The 25,213-nt window shown below is 39.9% G+C and overlaps 2 protein-coding genes across 2 annotated transcripts in view; one reads left to right on the top strand and one right to left on the bottom strand.

The window, feature by feature from the left end:
- Positions 1-192: 192 nt before the first annotated feature.
- Positions 193-10,952, bottom strand: MTERF3 (mitochondrial transcription termination factor 3; the record flags this gene model as incomplete). Its single annotated transcript, XM_084230018.1, has 7 exons — positions 193-387; positions 1,439-1,600; positions 2,718-2,789; positions 3,137-3,284; positions 5,087-5,276; positions 9,802-9,954; positions 10,619-10,952. The coding sequence occupies 7 exons, from the start codon at positions 10,950-10,952 to the stop codon at positions 193-195; spliced, it is 1,254 nt and encodes a 417-aa protein (XP_084086144.1).
- A 2,756-nt stretch (positions 10,953-13,708) lies between these two features.
- PTDSS1 (phosphatidylserine synthase 1) overlaps positions 13,709-25,213 on the top strand; it is a gene marked incomplete at its 3' end in the record, with an annotated part of 53,007 nt that continues 41,502 nt past the window's right edge. Inside the window, exon 1 of the mRNA XM_084229292.1 lies at positions 13,709-13,992. Coding sequence (XP_084085418.1) covers positions 13,814-13,992 — 179 coding nt within the window. The 5' untranslated portion in view covers positions 13,709-13,813. The remainder of the gene's footprint in view (positions 13,993-25,213) is intronic.

Genomic DNA, 25,213 nt, shown 5'->3' with positions numbered 1-25,213 from the left:
CTTTACTGAGAAGGAAGGAAGTGGTTGAGTCAAGTCACTGGGAACATGTAAGAAGAACCTATTAAAAAGTATGCTCAAATTTATAATAACCAGTTATTTCAATATTAAGGAAGGCCTGAGTCGTTTATTTAAAAACATATTCATTTATTCATATATACATTCACTTTACATTTTACATTTTAACATCAAAAACTAAAGAGTTTTTAAAAATTTTTCAAAGTCCTTTACTGAGGCTTTGGCCATTTCTTCACAGAATGTTTCATCAGGCACAGATACTAATTTGTCCAAAGAGATGTAGTTAGGTTTTGCTGGATCGTACTGTGCTCTTCCTAAATAATTAAGAAACAAGTGTCTTTCTTTGACTTTAAACAACCTTGTATTAAATATCTAGAAAAGAAAAAAAAAAAGTCAAAAAAATTATGAACTGAAAGATACACTGTTTATTTGGTTAAAAGTACTACTAGGCTAACAAATATAAATTACTGACCAAATGCTCAGTAACTATGGTAAATGCCACAGAGTTTAAATCCTATAGCTTGTGCTAGGAAATTCTGATTAAAATAATAAGCAAGATTTTATAATTCTGTTTTTTAATTCCTGCTGCTGCTTCTGTTTATTATGAAAATGAAATGAACCTGAAATTTTAAGGGAGCGACTAGGAAAAGTATGTCTTACCAATCTTGAAGTTGAAACTCCCAAGAAGTAGAGTGAGTGGCAGCAACTTTAAAAAAGTACTTATAAGCAGACTAAATCCCTACAACCCGTTCCCTGCAAGAAGGGAGAACTGGGGGATCTGGCCAGACTAGAAATAGAGCCCTGAAGCTGAAGAGATGTTTGTGCGTCGCCCCCACCCCAGCAGGCCCATATGAAGCACATTCAGTATTTTGTCTGTTTCTTCTCTTGGCTATATCTCCAATATATTGGGAACACTGGTCATGGCCAGAACCTCACTTTAACATTCTTGTGAGCAAGCAATAGTGTCACAGGCAAAGAATAGGAAAGTCTGATTAGCTCAGAAAATATAATTATGGCTTTGGCATCACAAACTGGAATTCTTCTATACTTTGGGAGATCATTACAATATGGCTTGTTAATTAATGGACTTAGACTGTGAATACATTGCATATAGCATATAAAGGCGTTTTAAGGGAAGTGATCTATTTCACATTTAAATTAGATTTCCAAAAGGCAAAACCAGGTAAAGGCAAAAATTACAGAGAAATAATCATTTTATTTCTCCTCAGATATACATGTGTACTCTGAAAGGTGTAAGCTTTTCACAGTGATTTACCTACTCCACTCCACTTCTGATATAAATACAATCTCAATATATCTTAGACTACAATGCCTTTGGTCAATTCTGTCAGAAACAGCCAGGGATTTTCACAAGGGAACAGCACTGTGCACTGCCTTACAGAGAGGGTAGTGCGCTCGTTACCTGAGGGGACCGGACAATGATGTGGTGGGGAATGCTCATCACATTGTGCACATAATCAAAAGTCTCGGTAAGTTTCCTTTTATTTGCAGTTAACATCTTTGGGATTCTGGTTATCATATGCTGGATTTCATTACGTTTAAAACCTAGTTCGAGCTGATAAACCTAAAAGAAAGTAGAGCTGCTATGAATAGTGAACAGAAATAGTTATTTTGGTGCTATACCAGAGGACACATGGGTTCTTTCAGAGTTTAAAATAAGAATATTAAAACCTGGAGATAGCTTTGCCAAAGCCCCAAGGGATTAGCATCCTTTTTGTGGGATAACCTGAATTCCAAACCCCTTTCCTGAGAATGAGCCACTCATAGAATGGTGATCATCATGAAGCTCAACAAAAGGGGCTCTTAGAATGAGCTAGAACGATGGTGCGCAGGGGAGGCCTGGACAGGTTATCTGTACAGGCCCCACACCACACAGACCAGCATTAAGATTTCTAAAGTACTTTTTGCCTCTACTCCAGGTACACCCATATATGTTATCTGAAAAACTTTCTTTTAGCATCCCAGAGATGCTAAAACTGAACACCCCAAAGTGGGTGAGTTCCTTTTCTTACCTACCAATCCATTGCTCTTTTCACTTTGAATGCTCTCACTCCACTAGATGTATGCTCCCTGAGAGCAGGGAACTCACCAGAACAGTGCGTTGGCATGTGCTCAACAAAAATTTCAACAATAAGAAACGCTATAAATACCTGAGAAAAGAGGCTCTCTATGGTCATTTCAAACACTGTTATATAGTTAAGTATACTAAGTCAACTGCTCTTGGCTCCATACCATTCTCTTGGCAGAAAGGCAGTAAGGAGTGTCTAGTGTGTTTTGTGACAGAACTAGACCAGCAATTGGCGCAGGTACTGAGGAGAATAGTGTACTCGATTCTTTTGGATTCAGCCTCCAAAAATCATCTCCTGCCTAAGTGGCATCAACACAGACTCTCATAACTGGGCAACAGAAGCAGGTTCAAGATACCACCCAGATACAAATCTATTATTCTAGAATTATGGGTACATATGCCAGCCAGGTGACTTATTCATCCAACACCTGGCCAACACGTGAAAATATTATTGATTAAAATAAACTGCCAGGTAGATACTTATACTGTATCATTTCCTATACTCATCTTTTTAAAATTACTTCATAGCAATATAGTTTCCTCTAAGTTTATAATAGCAGAATCTATCTTAAAAGAAAGAAAGAGACTTCTCAAAAGCTTAAAGTTGTCCTACCTTCATATTTTCTTTCACAGGTTCCAGACTTCCAGTTAGTAGCCTTGGGAGACGAACTACCAGATCTCTAGTCTATAGTTATAAAACAGTCTCTCATTAATATGTATGCATATTTAACTAATTTGGAAAACCAAAAGCAGTACAAAGAATACAAAATTAAAATTTTAATGATGACCCAGTATATAAAAATACACACTTAATATTGTTTGAGGAAAAAACAAATATTCAGAAGAACCAATTTGATGGAATATTATAAAATGATACAGCTATGTCTAACTTAGAAGGGTAGTTTATTCTTGTATAGAAAATGCCAGGCATTTATAGCGTTCATATTGGCTAGGGATCCATTAGAAACGTTAGATTTAGCAGTAGTAAGTGTAGCTGTCGTGAAAATATACAAATTCTCCCCTTTTCTTTACCTTCTTCACACTAAGTTCAAGTTCTTTCTGAAAAAATCCCAATCTGTTATCCAGTCTTTCCACTGAAAAATTCAGCAGAAATGGTGCATTTCTGACCATCTGTGTGATATCTGCCTTACTGAAATTTTTTGATTGTAGGTAAGACACTCTAGAGAAACAAACAAAAAATTACCTGTATATAACACATTAACTAATATCATGATCCTCTCTAAAGTAACAACTTTCAAAATGACCCCCAAAGGGGTAAGTGTAAACATTCTATAATAATGACCCAAATATAGTTAAAACAAGCATCCATTCAACTCTGAAATAGTTTCCATTGGCAAGAGAAATCAATCCTGAAATCAGTAACAGATAGATTCCCTTTTCAGTTAATCTGATTTATGTGGTAGAAAACAGTGAAATACTTTCTAAGAAAGAATATTTTTTGCTAAAACCAAAAAGTACCTCACAAATTAAGAAAATAAGAGATTTTACATTCTTACAAAAAAAGACAAGAATGGTTGAAACTGAGAAGCGTTTTTATTTTAATTGTATTTACTGAGTTTGTATGTTCATAAGTAATTTTTAATTTAATCTTTCAATATATATTTTGTTAACAACGGAGAAATTCCCTTCTATTTCTGGGAGCCAAAATAAAGAAATAAAATACAGGAAATAACAGTGATTTTATTTAAACTATAGATATAGTAAAAGGCAGTTTTATTAAAGCCTAAAAAATACCACGACATTATCTTAATTCTCATCAGAAAAACTACCCAAAAAACACGTGAGCCAGGGAATAACAGAGTTGTGATATGAACTCAGGTATTCTGACATCTAATGGCTATGGTATTTCTATACCATGTATATCAAAAGTTACAGTTTATACTCAAATGACTATTACTCCTAGACCTATCCTTTTGAGGTCATAAAAGAAAAGACTGATAATTAGGAAGAGCAGAGCTGGATGTCAGACTGAGTTTCTTGGAATCATTTTCTCTCCCCCATATTTTATGGCCTGTCTATACTATAGCAACTGTAAGTCCAGTGAAAAGAGAGGGCTCAAGTCTAGTTCAATGCCTTCCCTATAACTGTTTGGTATAGGAATGAAATTTTGTATTTTTTCCTATTTTAGAGAAAAGGCATTCATTCTGATGAGTCAATTCTGTCAGTGTGAAAACAGCCCAGGGGGAAAAGACTAAGAAAGACCAGTAAGGAGCCTGCTGGATAATCTGGGTGTGAGATGATGGGAACCTGAGATGGGGAATTCAAAGTGAAGGGTATGAAAAGGGTGATTTGAGAGATATAAAATGACAGAACTGATATGTCTTAGTAATTTATTAGATGTTGATGCTATAATAAAAGAAAAGCCAAAGTTAATAACCATATCTCTGATTGGGGAAACAGGGTGAAAGTGCTCCCATTCAGTGCACCTGGGAATACAGGCAAACTCTGCTCCGATTTAGGTGAGAGGTGAAGGTGAACCAAAAAAACAGGGACTCTGTCTTGTTCTCTGTGGCGATCCCAATGCCTAGCAGGATTCTTACCTCACAGATCAATACTATCTCATTATATGGATTCTCACAGAATCAATATATTCTTTGAATTTCAAATGAAATACAAGTGTTTATAGAACTGTTAAAGAAAAAAAAGGAACTAAAGTGGCCAATTTATATAACTCAGATGAATTAATCATTTATTAACAGATTATTTTAAAAAACTTACTCCAGTTCCTGAAAATAAACAGTTAAATTTATCTCGGCAAGAAGTTGAAAGCATAAAAATAATGTGCAGCTAAATAAAGATGTTTTATATAATTAATTCTGATCAAAAATCCGTAACAAAAAGGTAGCATTCATGTTCATTATTACAGTTAGATCCTTACCCAGTTGAGACTTAAAAATATAATGTACATATATTCCCTTCATAACTGCTTGGGTTATATGAACATCATTCTGAAAGCCCTACCTGGTCTTAAGATTTTCAAGGTCTTCAGAGAAAATAGCATAGTTCTTGGTCAGGAATGTTCCCAGTTGATTATCCTCTATACCCAAATCTTTAAGAAACAGGAGTATTTGCTTAATGTCTTTTTCAAAATCCAGTCTCAGGAGGTGGTTGGCTGCATCTGGATGTTTTTCTATCTTGGACAAATCAACCCCTATAATAAATAGCAAACACTGTTGAAGATAACGCCTTAGCTCAGTCATTAAACTTCAAACAAATAGAAACCCAAGAAATTACTGATGCAGATCAACAATCCAAAGAGCTGAGGTAAGCCAATAGAAATGTCTAAATATATTTTTTAAGATTTTATTTATTTCTGCATGGAAAACTGGGGTGCAGGCCAGAGGTGCGGGAGCAGGGGTGAGAGGATTCACTAGAGACAGAGGGGGGAACAGAACAGGTGGAGCCACTGAAATACACTGCTAAGGTGAAACAGGAGAGGTCTACTGCGCCACGTGGGTTAGCTCCCTGGCTGGGGATCAAACGCAGGCCATCAAGATTATTGTACTGGAATTTAACCCGTATACTACTGGGGAGGCCTCTAAATATTTTTAAACGAAACTGGGTGCAGAAATAAACATAAATTAAAATGAAAACATGATACTTATTTCAAAGCCATGTATAGAGGAAGACAGTGCATTTAGGGTTAAATTTCTACCCCAAAATTTGCTAAGTAATATTGACCCAGGATCATCACTTTTATCTAAGATTTCTTTATTGTTTAAAGTATGCTTATGAATCCCTAAAGATCTCCATAGTAACTCTTTAACTGGTGATGCTGCAGGGTAACAGACCCTGTGAATTATTACTTTCTTTTAACTATTTTTTTTTATCATTTCCTTAGTTATACACATTGTTTAAAGAGTATAATTATGATGCCCTCTGTAGGGGAATGAAAATGACCTCACTGTCTCACTCACTGTAATCAATAGGTCTTTAGAACAGAGACAAGTACCTTGAATGAGCTCAAGAAATGTCTGTGTGAGAACAGGGTAAATGTATACATCTTTATGTACACAACAAAGCAGAAAGTATACAACCTTTACCTGTCACTTATCCTATAATCTTAGGTAATCTAATTAATTGAGTAAAAGAGCAAGAGAGAGAAAGATTGTGAGAAATCAAATTGTTAATTTAAAACATTTTTTGGTTATAGAAATAATTACATGTGCGCATTAGATTAAAAAAATAACCTAGAATTCAAAATTCTCACTTTTCCCATTTATATAATTTTTTTTTAAGATTTATTTATTTATTTATTTATACAAGCACTGGGTACAGTCAGAAGTGCAGGAGGTTAAGAGAATTCACCAGAGCCAGAGCGGGGAGTAGAGCAGGCAGACTGAAGTACACTGCTGAGGGGAGCAGTGGGCGGAAGGAGAGGTCTGCGCGCTATGCGGGACCCTCCTCTGGTGGCTGGGAAGCAGCTGGGGATCGAACCGGCACCACAGAGGCCGTGGGCAGCTTCGCAACCCAGCGCTCAACTGCTGAGCCACCAGGGAGGCTCCATTTATATAATTTTTTGAAAAATAAATTATACATGAATAGAATAGCTCATTTCTCTTTAGAATAAATGACTCAAATTTCATATTTATAAAAATATTTCTTTAAAGATAGCTCTCAATCTGATTTCAAGATACAGCATATAATCTTAAATATAAAAGCAATGAAATAAAATTCTTTAGCTACAGTCAGAAAAATAAATTGTAACCCATTAATTCTAAACTCACATTTCTTGATATTAAGCAGAAATTGATACAGGGTCCTATGAACGGAAATATAGATTACACGCACACAATGAAGACAGAAACAGTTCTCAGATGAACTGAAAATTTAGCATACAATAGTAATGGCACTTCAAATCAACAGAGAAAAGATGAGAATAGTCTTTAAAATATCTATTCATTTGAAAAAAATTAAGAATTCCTTTTATCTGATACAAAATTAATTTCAGATAGATTAGAAATCTAAATGTGTACTAACAAACTAAGAGAGGAAAATATTCTCTATGATATTTATTTCATAGAAAAGGACTAGAAAGCTACCCAACAAAATGGTAAATCATTGCCTTTGGAAAGTGCAACTGGAGAGGGTTAAAGAGTTCTTTCTCTTACAATCTTTGTACTTTTAACAACTGTTGTAATTTTTTTGCAATTTAAAAATGTTAATAGAAAAATAAATTACATAATTGGATGGATGGATAAATAAGATAGAAACTAGTTCCAAAAATCTATGATAAAAGAAAGAAAGGATGTTTTAAAAATAATATAAAGGGTTCAGGCTTCAAATCTAACTAAATGTTACAGCTTACATGTGCTGAAGTGTCTTACTCAGCATGAGCTGTCATACCCTGGCTGTGCTGAAACAGAAATCTTGAAAAGCTGCTTTTTAACAGCCATGGGAGAGCAGACTCTCATCAGGAGAGCGCACTGCTATCAGCACAAATCACTTGGGTTTCCATGATTTCATTAGCTTGGAAAAAGTCACTGAATACCTACTATGAAGCAGGCACTTCTGGCAGGCTCTGGAAATATGAAAATTGAGTAATATATGATTCTAATTTCTAGGTGACCACAGTCTAAGTTGGCTTATCCCATCAGTTCAGTTGATACAAACATTATTACTATATTCAGTTATGACTACACACATTTAGTGTATCATCAGGGTCTGGCAGGCAACAGAACTGCCCCACAGGCAACAGAACTGCCCCAGGATTTTAATGAAGGAACTCTCTCCAGTGGTCTGACCAGAGTGAAAGAAGCACCAAGGGCAATCCTAGCACTAACAGACAAAGGAGGAAAAAGTATTACCTGAACCTATAGGGGATTGGAAGTTATTTAAGAAAGGGATGCTCAGTCAGAGCTGTTGTCAGGGAGCAAGCCTGTCATATAACCCAAAGCAGGACCAGAACAGAGAAAAAACTACCCCCACCTGCCCCCTTCTCCTTTTTCAGATGCCTCCCACTGGTTGAAGCCGCCTAGAAGCCAGCTGGCAAAGGCGCCTGGATGCCTCTTGGGATACAGAACAGGCAGGGAAGGCAGAAAACAGATCTGGGAAGCAAACAAAGAAACGGGACACTTGGGTGCTCAAAAATACTGTCTGAATGCACCCATAGTTCCTCTCAGGCACTATCAGTTAAGTTACTTCTAAGATAGGCTGTTAAAGTATCAGCACACAGATGAAGGAATGGTTGAAACATATTCCAAAGCTCTAACTATGCTGTAAATTATTTAAAGGACCACATTTTATGTTTACTTTGTTTCATCCACAGTAACCATCACAAGTATGGGGATGCTTTTCCAAAAGGAAAGTGACTGCCTCTCCTACTGGCAGCATATATCACCTTTCTCCTTCATTTGAGGCCACAGAACACTATATTATCTCTCATGTGGGGCCTATCACTTTACCTTTCATCTTTGCTTCAAGTTAATTTACATATGTGTGTTTAGCTGCTTCTGAAGCCCTGAATTTCTTGAGAGCTAACTAAGGCCATCACCTATGTATTTGTATCACTTGCACAGGGACACAATTATAATAGTATTATCAGTGCTAGGAATGCCACAGGAGGTGATGCGTGAGTCCAGAGGAGGTTCGCTGTTTGGTGGGTGCAGAGGCCAGATTACAAAGATCTCTGATGTCACAGCAAGGCTTTGAAAGATCTTAACTGGGTCACTAACGTAGTAGATTTGCATTTTAGAAAGAACATTAAAATTAGAGAGATTATCAGGGGAGTACTGCTGATACAAAGACTGTCAAGTTAAGTAGTTTCTAACTTAGTGAAAATGAGGACCTAAACTAAGGCAGTGAGTGCAGAATGAGAGAAGCGGTGAATTTGAGAGATAATCCCTTACTTGTTCCTCTCAATCCCCCCAGAGAAAGGTTCATTATCTGAACAAATCAAGTAAGAGAAGTGCCCAGAGCAAGTGATAATGAAAAAATCAGAGGGTTGCAATAAAGTGCTACAACGAAAACAAGAGGACTAAATAAAAGTTTGTAGTGCCGACATCACCTATCTAGATCCAAAAGCACACTATATCTGCCAACAAACTGAGACAGATATGGAACAGGCCTAGAGAGAAACCATTCAAATCTTTAAATCATGATAATGGCTTCTAGGAGGAAGATCAAGGGGTAGTGTAGGAATGGAATTAATGCATCATCTGTCAGGGCTGACTGTATGAAAAACTGTCCTGAGGCCATTGGAAGGGATGGGAAAATTTAATCCAAAGAATGAAAAAAATGAGTCAAATAAAACAAAGGCAATTATTAATTCTAGGAAAATAAAAAGTTGTACAGATAACAATTACAGCACACTTCCTGGAATGAAGTGAGCAGTATTTATAGTCATAATGTAATCACTGCCTACTGATTTATCTAAAAATTGTTAATGTAACTATATTGAGAAAAGTAAATAGGGGATATATGTGTCTATTATATACAAGATATCAACTGATTTCTAAAATGATGAACTAAGCAATAGCACTATTAACAATTACATATCTTTTTAGAGGTTAAAAATAATCAGAAAGAGCTATAAGAGTTAAGTAATGACCTCTGGGGAATGGGATGCAAGGTCAGAAAGGTTCATGTGTATGAGGTACTTTGATAAATGCTAACCAAAAAAGCAAAAAAATAAGCAAAGTGTACGCTCAAGAAGTACCAGTATGTTACTCACTTACCTAGATGCACTAACTGCTGAAGAGTCTCAGAATGATCTACATAGTCTCGAAGTGTAAATGAAATTGGGGGCAATGGAGGGTCTGCAATTATTTGAATGGCCTCCTCATCGGAAATGGGCTGCAGTGGAGACAATGGAGGCAAATCATCCAGTTCTGTGAAGCCAGTCATGTGAAAAGAGAGACGTTAGTTAGCTCTCTAACCTGTATTCAATGCTATTTCTATAAAGACAACTTCTTCTCTAGTTTTTTTTTTTAAGTTTTATTTATTTATGCATACAAGAACTGGGGTGTAAGCCAGAGGTGTGGTGGGGTGAGAGGATTCACCAGAAGGAGTAGGGAGCAGAACAGGCAGATTCACCAGAATACACTGCTGAGGGGAGCAGTGGTGAGGCAGGAGAGGTCTGCTGCACCATGTGGGCTGTGAACTCCTTGGCCAGAATGGGATCAAACTTGTGCTGCAGTGGCTGACTATAGCTTGATAGCGCTGTCTTTAACTCCTGCGCCACCAGGGAGGCCCTCTAACTTGTTTCTTTTTAAATCTTGGGATCATTTCAGATTTTCCCTAAAAGGTCCAAATATATTCTACCTTCAAAGAGATAAAGTTAAGACTATTTAAAAAGTGATGAATTCCTCCAAGAAATTTGTTGGTAAACTTCTATTACAAAAGGAGAAAGTCCTGAAATGACTGTACAAAATTCCTTTACTTTCCTTCACTTTTTCTTGGCTCTACGTATGACTTGAAATGGCCTAAAAGGAAGTAAACAGGTAATTTGTTTAAATTACCAAAGCTATACAATTACCTTCAGTTCAGAATTACCTTCTAGAGATAGTTCAGAATCAAAGTTGGGAAATGTTTGCGTCTTCTGTGCCTGCTCAGTCACAGAAGGAAGTAGAGCCCTCTGAGTAGAATTATCCTCTTGCCTACTTGAGGTGGAAGACTGGGAACTATTCCATAAGGAGGAAGTCCTGTATGTCTTAAATCCCCACTGGAGAAAGTAATTGTCAGTGGATAACTGAAGCTGAGCAGAAAAGCCATGCAACAGTGCTTTTCCTGGTCTCCGAAGTGGTTTTCTGAGTTGTGTAGCATTAATGAAGGTACCCAATTTGATTGAGCTGAACCATCTGGGTAACTGTTGGGCTGACAGGGCCATTTTTCTTACAGTAGCCTACAAACAACAAAAAATATACAGTCATTAAAAAAGAAACTTACATTATTTAAATGTTTAAAGCAATACAAAGATAAACTGAAAACTGTTTTTTTAAATATAAGGTATTTAATAAATTTAGATGACTAATCAAATGTTTCTTAAGCACAGGAAAAGTCAAAACCAAGACAATGTCAATTACTAACCAAAAGACAAGAACTTCTGAACTAGAAAAATAAAGCTAGGCCTTACAATTTAGAAACAAAAAGCAAAATCATCATGTAAGAAAGACATTTAAAATAAACATTTGTAAATGCTCAAAATACAGCTAAATGCAATAATTTCTGTTAATTTAATCATTTAAGGAAAATAAGGTGATGTAATTAAGTGGTTTTGAAATTTATGTTGAAGGGCATTTAAGCAGCAGATTGGTAATCAAAATAGCAATGAATTATTCAAGGGCATTTGAATCACAAAATAGAAAACAACCTACTTTGTCATAAGTGAATCATCAAAATATTATTATGCTATGTAGAAGGCTGTTTTTGCTTCATTCTCAAGGCTAAACAACTGATTATTTCCCAGATAAAACTATCCCTCAAAAGGGAATTGAACAAAACCAGTTTTGTTAAAATCTGTCTCACTGTAGGAAAAAAGAGGGAGAAAGCCTTCCAAGAGAAAAGGGCAAAACTCACAAGCAAAATGAAATGACAGAAATAAGCAACCACCAATGAGTATATGTATATTTTGTCTGAAAAAACAATTTCTAAAGTTTATCAGGAAAGGCTGTTGCTACACTCTAGGAATAGAAAGGATTTTTATACTTATCCAACTTAGTGGTATTTGTTGTTAGCCAAGTAAATTTGATGCATCTAGTTTTACATAAAATAATAGTCCACATAAAATACAACATGAAATCTAACATGGGAAATACAATGTTAGTCACTTATTGATTACACAACCAAAAATGGATGAATTCTGCCTAATTGTTGCCTTTAACTTTTTGCTTAATTTTCTGTATAGTGGTATTCTGCTTGTTTTATACTCTGAATTAGACCAAATACTTGAGGCTCCAACCTCCTCTTGGACATCTCTAGTTCAGAGACGACTCTTGAAAGGGAAAGTCTCACTGTCATCCCAGAACGGTTTTAGAAAGGAATTTAATCACAGCCTTGTGGAGTTGGTAATGAGCCCAAATCTGTCAAGTTATCCCTCAAACCTACAGCACTCATTCTCAGCACAGCAAATTCCTAAGGACACTAACTTGGAAGACAGAAGACCTCAGTGATGCCACCTTGACAAAACTAAGTTCCATGTGGTGATCAGGCACAATGGCTAGCCCATGCTGGGGGTTCAACAACCACTCTTTAAATTTTATACATACATACATAATTATACATTTTAAACATATATTTTATTTTATTTTTAAAATTATATATATATTTAAAAGATTGCACCTAAGATAAGGTGCTTCTTAAAGTCTTTCCCTGTCAGCTCTAAAATGTTCTGACTTCTACGTCTGCCTAAGCACTTCATCCTATTCCAGAACAAACTCTTGAAATCCCAAGTTCACTCTGAAGCCTTCCCTGGCTCAAATTAATACTTTAGAACTCTATCCATCGTCGTTAAGACATTCATGCGCACCGTTACCATTGCTCATGCTGTGTTTCTGTACCAGCGCGCTCTCGTCTCTACATCATCCTCCCTTTGCTCTCCACACCTCCTCGGTGATTGTTCGTTCACGAGCGCAGGCCTGGGTCTGGTGTCTGATCGCCCTCCTCCCAGTGACGCCCACTCCCCACCTCCACCTTCGCGGGCCTCGAGCCTCGATCAACTCCTCTGGCTGTAAATTAATAAACCAGTGGCCGCCAAGATGACCTTAGCTGCCTAAACAGTCATCAGGGGCCGTAAGGGCAGGGCATCTGCAGGCGTGCAGCGAACAGTCTTCCAACACGTCTCCATCAGCAAGACGCGCCCCTACCTCTGCAGAGCTAATAAAAAGGAAACCAGGGCCTGGACAGGCAGTGGGGAGGCTGGCGCGGCGCCCAGGGGCCCGGGGCCGTCCTCCCAGGCCTTTCTCCCCAGCCCGCGCTCGCTCCCCGCGCCGAACTTCCGCAGGAAGCGCCCGCCGGGCTGCGCCTCCGAGCCGTGCCCAGGCCGCGCGCGCCCCGGCCCGGCGGCACTAGCGCCCCCGGGGTTGGGGGGAACCAGCCGGCCTCCTCGGGTGGGGCGGCCCAGCCCTACAGGCTGCGGCGCCGGAGCGCGGCCTGCGCGCGGCGGGTCGGGCCTGGAGCCCAGCCCGGGGCGCGGCCCTCGCCCGGCGGCCCTCGCTTTACCTGCGGCGAGGCGCGCGCCTCGGGGCTCTTCCGCGGCGGCCCCCGGCCCGGCCCGGCGCGCTGTAGGGTCCGGCCGCGCCGCACGCCCGCCGCTCTGCCCGCCGCCCGGCGCCGCGGCGCGCTCCCCGCCCACGTGGGCCGCGGCGGGAGTGGGCGAGACCATCCGCGCGCCCGCGCGGGGGGGGCGGCGGGCGGGGGCGGCGGCAGGGCGGGCCGGGGGCCGCGGCGTTCCCTCGCCCGCGCGCCGCCGCGCGCACACCCTCCCCGCCGCGCGCGCGAAGGCGGCGCGAGCCCGCGGCCACGCCGCTTCCAGAACGCCCGCTCGCGCGCGGGCAGCGGCGCCCCCCCCCCCGAGCCCCGTGGGCCGCGCCGCGACCCCGCCCTCCCGCGCCCGCCCTGCCCTCGCCGGCCAGCCCGTGCTCCGCGCCAGACCCGGCCCGGCCGCCCGCCCGCCCGCAGCGGCTCGTCATCCCCGGGGTCCCAGCCTTCGCGGGCCGGGGCCGCCGCCGCCGCAGGACGGGGAGGCGGGCCATGGCATCCTGCGTGGGGAGCCGGACCCTGAGCAAGGATGATGTGAACTACAAGATGCATTTCCGGATGATCAACGAGCAGCAAGTGGAGGACATCACCATCGACTTCTTCTACCGGCCGCACACCATCACCCTGCTCAGTTTCACCATCGTCAGCCTCATGTACTTCGCCTTCACCAGGTGAGGGGTCCCGGCTGCGCGGGGGGTGGGGGGGGGCGCGCCCTTGGGCGGAGGGAAGGGGTGGGCGGGAGGCGGCGGTGGCTGGGAACATGGCCCGGGGTGGTTCTGGGGTGAGGAAGAGGCTGGTACATACACACAGACACAGACACACATGCAGACTCGGCGCCCACGCAGCTCCTCCACCGGTCCGATGTCTCATAGCACTTCCAGCTTCCTCCCCTACAGCTCCTCTGCCGGCGATCTCCCCCACCGACCTCCCACTCCCTGTATCTCTTTCCCATTCGACGCCTCGGGCTATCATATCAGGAACCCTCACTGGTCTGGCGAGATCTGCCCTTCCCCTATCTCCTACCTCCCCGATCTGGGCTTCGCTGCACACACACATCACATCACGACGCGGGCCCCCTGCCCTCCATTCCCCCTTCCTACCCAGCACACCGCATGAATCATCTCCTATGCACCATTCTCAGCACATAGCACTACACACTGAGAACACCTCAGTCCACAGCTCTTCGGGCACCGTACACAGGCCTAGGACACAACCTAGGAACACATCCAGCATTCAACACCGACCTCCCCACATGTGAGGTGCGCCCACAGACTTTTGCAGCACCTCCCAAATGCATCTAGCATAACCCATCCCCCAGCCACAAACATCACCAGCTCTACCACAACACAAATGGCTCTAACCACACCTCACAGCAGACCTGTGTCCTTCCAGCACAGATAATATTCAGACGCCTGCCCACCACACATCATATAGTGCACACTCTGCCCCATTCCCCACCCCACATACATGCTGAAATGAGAAATTCTCAAGCAATTGGAGCATGACTGTTGAATAGTAAAAGCCCTGGAAGTATTAAATAAAACATGTAGACTTCACACAATGTAACAAAAATCTCTTATCCCATTGAAAGAAACACACACACGCTGATCAAAGCAATTCCAATGTATATATACCTGTGCATAGGAACGGAGCAGCCCAACTCTTAACAGTCACATCTGTAACTACCTCACCATACCTGTGACCCAAACCCAACCCAGGAAACTAATCCTACTCTGGCTTATAACTATACACACATGATGTTCCTGCTTATAAAGATTTGTTTTCTGAGTGAACCTCTTTGAAGAATGGAAAGACATGCTTATCTTTATGACTTGAAAGGCCAACCCAGAGAAGTGGAGTTTTAGAATCAGACTGTTGCTTTCAAAACCAACTGTGTGTTCTTGGTTAATTTACTTAACCTTTCCTTACTTTGAACCCCAGGATCCACATCTGCAAAATGGAGATAAAACATGTACTCACTTATGGGGTTTTGAAGATTAAATGGTGTTTTCCCCACATTTTTACTGTGTATGACACATATGTGTGAAGGCACCTGGCAGAATACCTGCCTGGTACCTAATGCACACTTTAATGTCAGTTACATCTCTCCCAGTATTTTTATCCATTGGCTCTTAGTCCAGGTCAGCAAAAATTGTGCAGGGGTATGTTTGGTGGTCACAAACAATGGGTGAACTTCTGATATGTAGTATCAGAAGTGGGGGTTACGGATGCGAAATGTCTTAAGATACCATGGAACAACAAAGAAAGAATTTTGCCCTACACACATGCATGCTGAGCACATGCACAAGTACCAGTGGTGCCTCCCTTGGGAATCACTGCAGTTTCCCAGATTGTCATCAAACTAATAGTATGTCTCACATCACACTTGTTCCTTACCTCCATAATCCATTTGACTCTTGGTTCTTATTTGTGTTTATCTATTTGCATCAATCTACCTAAGTATAAAGCTTATGTAACAACTACCTTTAATAGTTGAGGGATATAGCTACCATTATTGTCTTCTGCTAATGCCATGTAGTGGGGATAGGATAGAGCAGACCTTTCCACGATATCTGTCTGAAACCTGTTTCTGGTTTTGGAGACAAATTTGTCTTGTCCTTAATTACGGTTACCCTTTAATACTTCATCATCTCATCTGATTTTACCAGGAATGACTATGTACCAATTTAATTTGGCTAAGCCTCAGTTTCTATATCTGTATGTAAAATGAAAATATCTAATAATACTTCAAAGGATTGTCATGAGGGTTTGATTCTTTTTTTTAAGATAATCTGTGTTTAACTCAGCACATGACAAATAGCGCTCCATGAATATTAGCTTTTGTTATTACTACATCATCTCATTGTATGCTAATGCCTTCTAAATTATATTTGTGATTGAATGAGGATGTAATCTATTCTAATTGAGAAAAAGGATAAGCGCATCAAAAAATGGACATTGCTTTGCTTGGATAACAAGTTTGTTTCATATTAACTTCAGTTTAACTGCATCTCACATATGGGTTGGCAATGATGGAATTAGTGAAAGAGTTCTTTCTGAAACAGGAAAAGTATGGTATTTTATTTTAAATAATGAGAAGCAGGAGTGAGCAGTTTGTTTCACCCTTTTATCTTTAACATTATTCTAGGCCCTTTCAGAATAGACCGCTCTTCCTCTTTTGAAATACTGAAAGTCACATTCTTCTGGAATTTCCCTTTTACAGTCTAATCTGAAATAACAGTCAATAAATATCAGCGGTGAAAGTATAAAAAAGAAATAGGAATTTTAACAGCTTGCCAAAAGTAATTAAAAAAGTATAATCTGAAGCTTTGGCTTTTTCCAAAAATGTTATTATTCCACTAATTTCACTGATAAATGATACAATAAAGAACTAATAATAAATTTCATCTTATATACAATCATAAGCACCATTAATACCATTATTACTATATCTTTCTCATTTTTTACAATAATTCGTGACCCTTTATAATGGGACATTATAGTGATAGCTCTATTTTCTTCCATAAGAATTGAAAATAATAAAAATGAAATAATGAAGATTATTTCTGTGCTATTTTGTAATATTATCTTCAGCCTTTTTTTTTTTTTACAGAATGATTTTAATTCAATCAATGGTCAGTACAATTCTTTCAGTGAAACTTAAAATATGTCTTAAAGTATGTTTTCTAAAGAACAGGAGATACAATAGTTTCATAATAGTTTCATGGAGTTGTAGTGCCAGCATGTGAGAAGCTGCCTGGGTCACCTCACATGCTGCAGAAACACAGCAAGAATTTAGGATTGTGAAGGATTAGGTACCTCTCACAGAAGTCTGCGAACAGTGTGGATTAGTCAAGTAGTTCTTTGTTAAATAACAACTAGACCAACTCACAGTTAACTCATAGTGTTTAAATCTCCTATTGCTATCATTGTCATTAAAAATAAAACCAGATGCTCCTGAGTCTTTCTGCCTAAGATTTGAGAAAGCTTATTTGCCACATTTTAGAATAAGAATTTTTATAAATTAAATGCTGTGGCATATATCTTACAAGTTTGTTCAGTCAAAGTGGGCCATGGAGAATCTTTGTCTTAAGCTCAGGCTATTATCATTGCTAAAGTTACCTCATATTTACATTCAGAGGTTGATAAATTTGGAAATTATTAAATGGCCTTGGTTTCAAAAACTCAAACTTTAGATTTGTGAGCCCCAGAATCTACTAAATTATATCCTTAGCAGCTTACTCTCTCCTTCAGAGGCACCTGGCAGCCTTACAGCGGACCTAGCCTCGCCACTAGCACTTGTCCAACAAAAATCATTACTTTGATAATAGCACATTGCCTCCTGCAACTTGTACCTAAGTCATCATCAACTTTTCTGTGCTCGGCTCCTCCTTGTTACAGGACTAAGGAGGCAGATGAGAGTAGACAAATGGACACTCTTGATTTCCTTATTTTTATTTATTAATAATTATTTTTACTTCATTTCCCATTGTGGCTTTGGAGCTCCCGATCTTCATCGTATCACTGAGCCCTAGTTCCAAGCTTCTGTGGCACTTTCCTCCTGGATACCTGCCAGCCTTCCTGTCCTTTCCCTTTGGACCCTATCAATTCCTATTAGAAAATGTCTCCTGATTCTGCTGATTCAGTTGTCTCAGTCCTGTTTCCTTTATGTACATCATGTTCTGTTTCTTCCAATCAGAAGAGGCCTGGATGTCCTTGTTCCCTGACACCAACAATATTTAAGTGATCTTCCATGGCAGCTGCATACTGGGGTCAGTTCGTCCCTGGAGGGGGACAAAGAGCCCTATGTTAGGCAGCTCCTCTACAGATGTCTAATTAATAGGGACCTTAATTTTCCTCCACTTCTTAGTTAATATCATTGTTTATTAGATTTGAAAAGCATCTTTTTAAAAACTTATTTCTGGCATCTTAGGTCCCTAGTAGAGATTATAAACTTTTTGAAGGGGAAAATGTGTCATATATTTCTTTGGGGTCTTCTGTAGTAAATAGGCACCTGTGTGGCTCCAATATTTATTTGGTTTAGATGATGCTTTATCATATAGTTTATCTTGTGATATAATCCCTATAACCCAGATTTCTGTAGGGAAGTTAACAGGTAATCAGTCTCAATGCATCCAGAAGCCTTCTGGGACTGTTTCCTGAGCCCTTGCTCTAGCAGCCTGTTTAATTCAGTTCAATAATTCAGCAGTTTGTATTCCAACCAGCTCAGGTTCCCTCCATCCTAGAGTTCATCTAGTTTATCTCCCAGGTCTAATTGTACCTTTATAGCTTTCAGAACTGTTCTCCTCTTCCCATATTAGGGCTTAGCTCAGCAAACCCCCAGCCCCTTGGCTTCCAGGTCTTAACCCCATCTCCCTGGAGTTTATCTTCCGTGCTGTTGCCCCTATGACCTTTTAAAGACAAAATATGATCCCGTGTCCCCAGCTTGTCATCTGTCACTGTGTCCTCATCAACTCTAGGAAGGTGCTAGCTGGATTCCAAGATCTTTCATTACAGAGAAGGCTGCTTCTCCAGGCTTAACCCTCCTCCTCCACTCAGTCTTCCTCTCACCAACCCCCCTCACCCAAGCAGGTCCAGACGGCTCATCAGCCCCACACACAGTGCCAGGCTGCCAGCTCACTGTGACTTGAGAGCATCTCCTACTTGGTGCCTCCTGGCTACCCAGGAACCCATGGCACCTTCACAGCCCACCTGGATGGTCCCCTTCCATAATCCCTTTCTTGATTGTTCCAGGAAGCCCAGAGGAAGAAATGTTTATATACTACCATATCCTTTATTACAACACGTATCATATACTGATAATTGTTTCTATATCAATGTCTTGAGGCCAGATATTTTAATCATCCCAGGATATACACCAATATATATTGCATGAATTGATACAAGAAATCATTCCGATAGGATCTTATAAAAATATCACTTTTCTATAGTTGCTATTTTAGCTGTATCTCAGCTGTCTCCTAACTTTCTATAAAATGGCATGAATGTAGTCTGTGAAATAAAACAAAGCTAGGTCACATCGGTCTACCTTGAAACCTGGGTCCCTTTCCTCGGAGAAAGGATCCTTAAATAGTGACCAGCCTCATAAACATGACCCTACTTACACATCTCAGTTTTAAGGACTCATGAAAAAGAAGTGAAGGAGAAGATGGGAGGGGGAGAGGGGCATTCAGCTTAGGCTTCATGATCAAAGCTGTACTTATTATCTGCCTGGCCCCATCGAAACGCCTTGTCTTAAAGATTGAGTGTAAGTGAACGGAGTTTGCTTCAGTTTCCCCAAATCTTTTCACCCAGTGCCTATAGTCAGACATTAAACTCAGAATTTGAGTCCAAAGCTTTTTCTGAGTGTAAGCATTTTTTTTTTAAACTCAGGACTTTATTTACACTTTTCCTACTTTTTAGGACATTCTGCCTTCTCTGGGAGGTTCCTATACTGATTGAAACTGTTCAACAGAAAGAAAGGAATTTTGAATGCGTGTTGGTCACTCAACATGGGGGCAGGGAAGACACTGTCAGAATCCTGTGGACTTAGGCTACCATTGACCCTCACGTTATTAGAACCTCTGGGGTTGGCACCCCGCTATATTGAAAGCCTGCTATGTGCCAGCTATCAGGTGGGGCACCAGAGGTACCTGGGAGGAATGAGATGGGAGCTGTGCCCTTTGGAGTTTAGATTACAATTGTACAGTAATCTGTCCATTTGGTATTTTCACTGTATATGATCAGAGCACCCCCCCCCCCAGTAGTTTCAGGAATTCCTTCTAAACTTTAGACAGAGGAAAGAACTATGCTGCCCTGAACTTAGCCATTTGTGTAATATTTTGACCAGAGCCAGCATTCCAGAAGGCCTGGCACCTACTTCTACTCTGCCTTTATTTGTGTGTAACTGGGATAAGATAAAGCAAGAGCTTTATTTTCCTCATCCTTCAAGTAAAGATAATACTCCTCCACAAAACTGCAGCAGTTAAATAAAATGCCAGATGGGAAAGTTCTTTGGAAAGTTCAGAGCCCTAGAGATTGAGACATTTGTCATTGGGAGCTGCAGTAAACCTAGGAAAGAAGTCAGGGTGTTGTCATAACATCACACCTGAAAACTTAAAGTCCTTTTATTTTTTGTTGCTGTAAAGCAAAATGTCTTAGTTGAGTTAGAATCATGGGACCCTGAAGAGTTGAGATGAGGGTCTAGGCAACCCTGACTGCAAGTAATGACTCCCTGACAAGTGGAAACCACATTGCCCCCTCCAAAGCCTTTAGGAGGTGGCAACAACCCTGCAAACAGAGAACTAGTTATTTTGCTTTATTTATTTATATTTTGGGTTTGTTAGGTTAATCAGAAAATGTTCTAGCAAATTAAAAAAACCTTTTCCTCAGCCCAAAGCTATACTGAGATACTTGATCTCATTGTCTCTGTCATTGTGATTCATGAATAAGAAGCGTGTCTGTCTTCTCAGCCCAGAGCACAGCACCTAAAACAGGCTGGTGTTAACTAGTGAAGATGCACATGGACATAAATGAAAAACATTAAACATTATGAACTAATAAAACTGATCCTTCCTCTATGTCAGGCATTGTTTTGTACCTTGCTTATGTTATGTTACCCCACAAGTACCCTTTGAGTTGGAACTACTATCCTTCATGTACAGGGGAGGAAACCAGGGCACAGAGAGGTTGAGTAATCTGCTCAAGGTCACACAGGCTGATAAGTGTTGAAGTCAGAATTTTGGCCTAGGGAGTCTGGTCCCAAGCCTGAACTCCTAGTCTCTACATCAAAATGCCTCAAGAGTAGAAAATTTGGGGGCCTCTCTGGTGGCGCAAGGGGGGTTAAAATGCAGCACAATGAAGCAATCCACAGCCACTGCAGCACAAGTTCAATCCCCTGCCAGGGAGCTACACACATAGTGCAGCAGACCTCTCCTGATTTAACCTGCTGCTTCCCTCAGCAGTGTATTTCAGTCAATCCACCTGTTCTGCTCCCCACTCTGTCTCTGATGAATGCTCTCACTGCCCCCCACCTCTGACCTGTACCTTAGTTTCTTGTATGCATAAATAAATTAAAAAAAAAAAAGAGTAGAAAACTTGGACTTTGGAGCCAGGCTCCATCAGTAAAATGTAGATTATAATCACTTACCCCATGAAGGTATTTTGAAGGTTAAGAGAGCTAACATGCAGAATAACTAGCTTCCTAAGTGGGTACAGATATAGATAGCTCATTCTTATTTCCTAATTTGGAGTTTCTGGAATCACTTCTGTGGTCTAGTAGCTTTAGCAGCCAAATTGTTTTTCATGATTAATTATGGAAAATTTCTGTATACCTCAGCGTATGGTTAAGTCTCTGGATTATAGGATGTTTAGAGAGAATGAACTCATACCAGGCCTTAAAAATGGCCTTGTGTGGTCAGGTTGTGAGGAGGTAGGGGTGAAGGGAGCTGGGTAGCCTCATCAGCCATGCAGGTAGTTCTTTGTGGGTCCATTTCTTATAAAGGACTGTTCTAGTGCCTTGGGTATACCCTCTCCACCCTCAAGGGATTCAGTTTGTGAAGCTGGGGCCACTAGTCTGATAAAACTGAAATATCCTAAGTTCACCCGGCCACACTCCAATCTTTGATCACAGAAGTTGATCTTCCTGTGCTTTGTCTTTTCATTGTATCTAATGACCTCGCTGTCCATCTTTGATCGTTTTTTTCTAATTAGACAAATATAAAACTGCCAATATTTCAGGCCCACCTGAAATATTGCTATTTTATTCAGATTGTTTAATTCATCTTCATTTCTCTCCTGAAACTAGGTCATCACTGATCTCAAGTTACTATAGATTTAATAGTGAGGTATATTTTCCAACAGTGTGACTTGCAGGTCTTTTCAATAGGGAGTGATTTACTATTACCATAGCCATTTATTTCGTTAAAATTTTAGTTATTTTTTTTTGCAAAGAACATATCCACATTACTTGAAATCCAAGCTATCCCATAGAGCCTATGGTGAAAAGTCTTTCTTCCCAAGTTTCTTTTTTCTTTGGAGAAAACTGGTGTCACTCTTTCTTGGGTAGATTTCCAGAGATAGGCAGTGCAGCTAAAATACAAGTTGCACGTTATACACACACATTTTTTTTGTTTTGTGTGTTTTTTTTTTTTTTTGGTTTTTTTGCTTACTACAAACCCACTGGTCAGTTTGCTTTATTTACTTCATGATATCTTTTAAATTATTCTTTTTCAGTTAGTTCATAAAAGCTTCATTTTTTCATGGTTGCCTAGTGTCCCATTTTTGAGAGGGGCATCTGAATTTGCTTCCTCAGTCCGCTCCCTCTTGGTGTACTGTAGCTTGTTTCCAACCTTTTGCTAATACATGTAATGCCATAGTGAACAATCTTGTACACATGTCATTTTTGTATAATTGAGGGTATTTCTATGGGACAAATTCCCATACGTGGAATTGCTGACTCTCAGGTATACACACTTGTAAACTTAATATTCCCTGAAATGCCATCCATTAAGGTTGTTTAAATTTGTACTGTCACCATGTGTGAAAGGGCCTGTTTACCTCTTTATATCCTCACCAGTTCACTTTTTAAATTTTTACCTTTGTCATAAGGTAGACTAAAAAGGCTCTCTTGGTGTTATTTTAACTTCTCCCTCTCTTACCATCTTAAGCATCTTTTTGCTTGCATGGGAGTCATTGGATTTCTTTGTGAATTGTCTCTTCACATCCTGTGCCCATTTTTCTCTTTTTCTTTGTTCATTTCTTGTCCTTTTTGTTAACCGATTTTGGGAGGGCGGGCGTTATATATTTAGAAAATTAACCTTTAGTCTTGACATGAGTTCCAAATACTTTTTCCAAGTTTATTGCTTTTCCTTTGATTTTGACTACTTTGCTGTGCAAATTTATGACCTTTTTTTTTTTTTTTTTTTTGTAACTTTTAAATTGTGTGCCCTGTCAAGCTCTTTTATACACTCCTGTTCATTTAACATTAGCTTGATTTTGGAGGACAGGTAATTTTTCCCATGAGGTACATTGGCATAGGGAAAAAAACATCATCTTCTAGCAAACCTGGATTTGAATGCTGACTGTGCAACTTCTTACCTACCCAAGCAGGGCGAGTTATATAACCCTCTGAGCCTTTGTGACTTCATTTGTAACATGTGGTTGACAACATACATTTTGCAAATGAGTTGTGATAGAGATAATGTTTATAAACTGCCTGTTTAGTGTCTGGCACACTGTAAGTACTTGTTAAACAGGACAATTAGTACTGTCACTGTCTTTACCAATATCACTAGTATAATGTTAGTCGGAATAAGAACATTTGTCCCCACCGTCCTGTGTGTAGCCATTCTTCTCTAAAAGCTGGTCTCGGAGAAGAGGTTTCCCTGCCTAAGCCAAAGGCATCACAACTACCCTAATAATGATCAGGCTGGCATTTTTGGGGCCATATTCATAACCTCTGGGCAGATGTTAAAATGTTAACATCTATTTTTTTTAAAAGATTTATTTATTTATTTATTTGTTTATTTATTTATACACGCACTGGGGGGGCAGGGGTGGTGAGAAGCGCGGGAGGGTAAGACAATTCACCAGAGAAAGAGCGGGGAACAGAACAGGCAGACTGACTAAATACACTGCTCAGGGGAGCAGCGGGCAGCAGGAGAGGTCTGCGTGCCATGTGGGACGCTCACCTGCTGGCCAGGGATGGAACTAGCGCTGCAGAGGCTGTGGGCAGCTTTGCAGCCCAGTGCTCAACCGCTGTGCCACCAGGGAAGCCCAAAATGTTAGCATCTATTAAAACAAGATTTCGCTTTGCTACAAGAGGAAGTCAGTTTTATTCTAAAGTTTTTGTAATCAGATCCGTGAATTTCTAGTTAACATTATTTATCCACATAGTGCTATTTGACCATATGATGATCTAAAACATTTATTATCCATATGATCCCTTATTTCAGAACCTTATATTCAATCCAGTCATAAGTCTGGAAATTACTAAACAGAGGGCAGAAATTTAACAGCATGAACAGAAATTGATATCTAAGTTACCTTCTGTGTTTAAAACAACACCCCAGGACCTATTCCTTAATGCGGTAATTCATTATTGTTTTATTCTACACGTCTTCATGTATTCTGATGCTCCAGAATTTTTTTCCTAGGCAAACTTGGTTTTCTTCTGAGACTTATTTTACCACTTATTTTTCCTTTAGTAATGTTTAATCTTAATTTAATATTTGTCATGTGAAACTCTTTCACTGCAGTTTTTTTCCACATAAACTCAATTTCTTTTATAACTTTTATGATTTATTGGTACTAGTCTCATTATTTCTAAAATATCTCTTTCCATTTTGTTCCATCTCATATTTCTGTCTACTCATCCTGCATCTTTTTAAACTGAAATGATGGACTTCCATCTCCCAAGCTTCTCTGTAATTATCAATAATTCAAAAAAATCTTAGCCTTTATATCTCTGTTCTTTTCTCTTCTTGATTCTTCACTGTTAATGTTAAGAAAATTTCCACTTGGGAAGTTATACTTGATTTTACACAATAAATTTTCCCCCTAATCTATATCTATTGAGCACCTATTAGATTCCTGGCATTGAGAATAGAAGCAACTAATGCCCTGCCTTCAGAAGCTTGCTTGCTATGGGAAAGACAGATAAAACATAAACTAACAAAGGGAATTATTTCAGTTGCTAGGGCTATGAAAGAGAGAGAGTAATAAATTAGAAATGACCAGACTCAAGATGGAAGAAACTCATCTCCTTTCATTTGATTCTTTTGCTTCTGTTCTGATTTTAAATCTTGTATTTTGTTTTTCTGTGATTTTGCTTTTAACAGTTTTTACTAATACTTTCTTATCATTCATCCCTTAGAGAGCCGGCTACCCATC

This window comes from Talpa europaea (genome assembly GCF_964194135.1).
Source record: "Talpa europaea genome assembly, chromosome: 3".
Taxonomy (NCBI): domain Eukaryota; kingdom Metazoa; phylum Chordata; class Mammalia; order Eulipotyphla; family Talpidae; genus Talpa; species Talpa europaea.
Note: the sequence above shows the minus strand (reverse complement) of the source record. Positions and strands in the feature narration are given on the sequence as shown.